Source organism: Amia ocellicauda, chromosome 16, assembly GCF_036373705.1.
Source record: "Amia ocellicauda isolate fAmiCal2 chromosome 16, fAmiCal2.hap1, whole genome shotgun sequence".
NCBI classification, from domain to species: domain Eukaryota; kingdom Metazoa; phylum Chordata; class Actinopteri; order Amiiformes; family Amiidae; genus Amia; species Amia ocellicauda.
The window spans coordinates 3,082,528-3,084,688 of record NC_089865.1 but is presented as its reverse complement, the minus strand read 5'-3'; the positions used below and the strand labels follow the sequence as shown (position 1 = coordinate 3,084,688).

Genomic DNA, 2,161 nt, shown 5'->3' with positions numbered 1-2,161 from the left:
ACTCATGTCTTTGTTTTGACAGAAAGTGAAGTTAATTGGTCTGAAACATTAATGTTCCAGGTGTTTTAAGGACAGTGAACAGAGGATCATCCCAGGACAAAAATATATCTTTCCCTTTTTAACAATAATCCCCATATTTCTACCTCTGAACTGATTTAATAAATATCTCTACATATGAATGACTAGAAACTTCCCCAGGTGTAGGGATTGAGTGAATGTGGCAGAATAGCAAGCTGTGGGGTCCTCTGGTGGCTTTGGATAAGTCTGTGAATTATAATGCCCGAATCAGACATTTCTTTAGCACAGCGGTGAGCTCCCGGTTCCCCGAGCTCAATACCGGCTCGGCTGACATGGTCCACTGGTTGCAGTGAGACTAATCCATTCCTCCCAGGCGAGTCCACGGCTCCTCTGCGCCCCCGCCTGCCCGACCCCAGACACCGGGCCCCGTGGCACCTGTCAGCGCCAGGGCGAGGGCCGCTCGTGGATATCTACGCTGGAATGATTAGCATGTTTTGCTTAATGTAAAATACATAAACAAACATTACAGGGTCCTCTACAAACATTGGACGCAGCATTAGTACATTTGTAAAAACGCCACATGGTTTTTCGGAGGGTCTTTAAAAGGCCTAACGCCCCCCCCCACACACTCTACGTAACCCTAGAGCAGTGAGCCACCCAAACACAATGCCAGAAGAGATCCACACACACGGTAACGACTCTGGCAACTGGAAGCGTCGCCCGCTGTTAGCTCTCATTCCCTCTGACAGCTACCTTGCGTAGGAGAACGGGAAAATACAATTATTACAGGCTTTGTGCTGTCGACTACCGAGCCCGCATTGATTAGCGAGTAATGGGCAGCATTACGGCATCGATCGACCCGAGAGAGATCCCACTCCGCGGCCCGGCAGCGCTTAAGATGCAGATGGCTTCCTTTACCGAGCACAGCGCGGTTCCTATAGATCACCGGGGCCCAGCCGGCCACTCACAGCCTGGCATTTCCTGAGAGCCACCGGGAGGAATAACAAATATACAGAAATCCCTTTCAAGGCGACCAGAAATTCAATACCTTCTACACAAGAAGCCAAAAGGACAGTGTATTAATCTGCACACAAGTTCAAATTCATACTTCTCTCTCTATGCATCTGTGCATGTATGCATCTATCTATATATAAACACACACACGTACAGTATTATTTTTCAGTGCATGACATATAAGACTTCTCAATGTTTATGCAAGTAGATACTGTTAGCAGAGGAACGCAGTGTTATTGAACAAATAAAACCCTTATTACACAGAATAAAAATGCTGATTCACGGAGGAGTGCGATGTTCCCCGCTGCGTGCGATGTTGCCGGGGTGTCTTTAGCCCTCGTTCAGACGCACGCTGGTAAATCTCATCACGGTCCCTTCCTGTGCAGGGGAGGCCCGCTTTGTGTTTATATTGGATAGTTATTGCTTTCTTTCAGTCAAATCACCGATTCCTGTCACATGTGAAAACAGACGAGCTGCCGGTGAGCAGAATCGCTGGGTTTCGATGGAAGAAAACGGTTGTCCACATTTTTTTAATTTGATGTCTCGTGAAAGATGATACCTCTTGTAATTAATACTGAAAGTGATGGCAATGCTTTTTTCTATAAACAAACTCCTTCAAAAACTAGGAAAAAACGAAAATATACTTCTGACCTTCTTTTGTGATATAAATTATTTATTTACATTACAGAAAAAAAACACCCATCAAGACAATGTATAACTATTTGAAATATATCCATACATAATCAAATATAGCCGTAGCATCATGTCTTCATTGGTGTTGTGTACCACAAACGCAAGGCAACATGTGTAGCTCCTGCCCCAGTCCAGACAGAGCCCCCCCCCCACACCGCGAGCAGTCTGCAGTGGGGGGCCGGGGGGCCAGTGGGACGCGGCCGTCCCCTCGCACGCTCGTCACGGTCCTCAGATCAGCCGGGTCGCCGCGCGCATCGTGTTTTCCGAGCTGTAGTGTGTCGCGTTTTGTTTCTGTCGGTTTATCCTGTTGCTCCGAGGGCATTTCCTGTGGAATGACAACACAATAAATGAAAATGAATATCAGAAACATGTATTATATTACATTTTTATACCCATTCCCGTCTACAAAAACCAAAAGATACAAATCCAAGACCCC

The 2,161-nt window shown here is 46.4% G+C and overlaps 1 protein-coding gene across 2 annotated transcripts in view; it reads right to left on the bottom strand.

Annotated features, from left to right (window-relative positions):
• Positions 1-1,690: 1,690 nt before the first annotated feature.
• tmeff2a (transmembrane protein with EGF-like and two follistatin-like domains 2a) overlaps positions 1,691-2,161 on the bottom strand; it is a 51,445-nt gene continuing 50,974 nt past the window's right edge. For both annotated transcript variants that reach the window (XM_066688005.1, XM_066688004.1), the window contains one exon: positions 1,691-2,050. In XM_066688005.1, the coding sequence (XP_066544102.1) occupies positions 1,954-2,050 (97 nt within the window). In that variant the 3' untranslated portion in view covers positions 1,691-1,953. The remainder of the gene's footprint in view (positions 2,051-2,161) is intronic.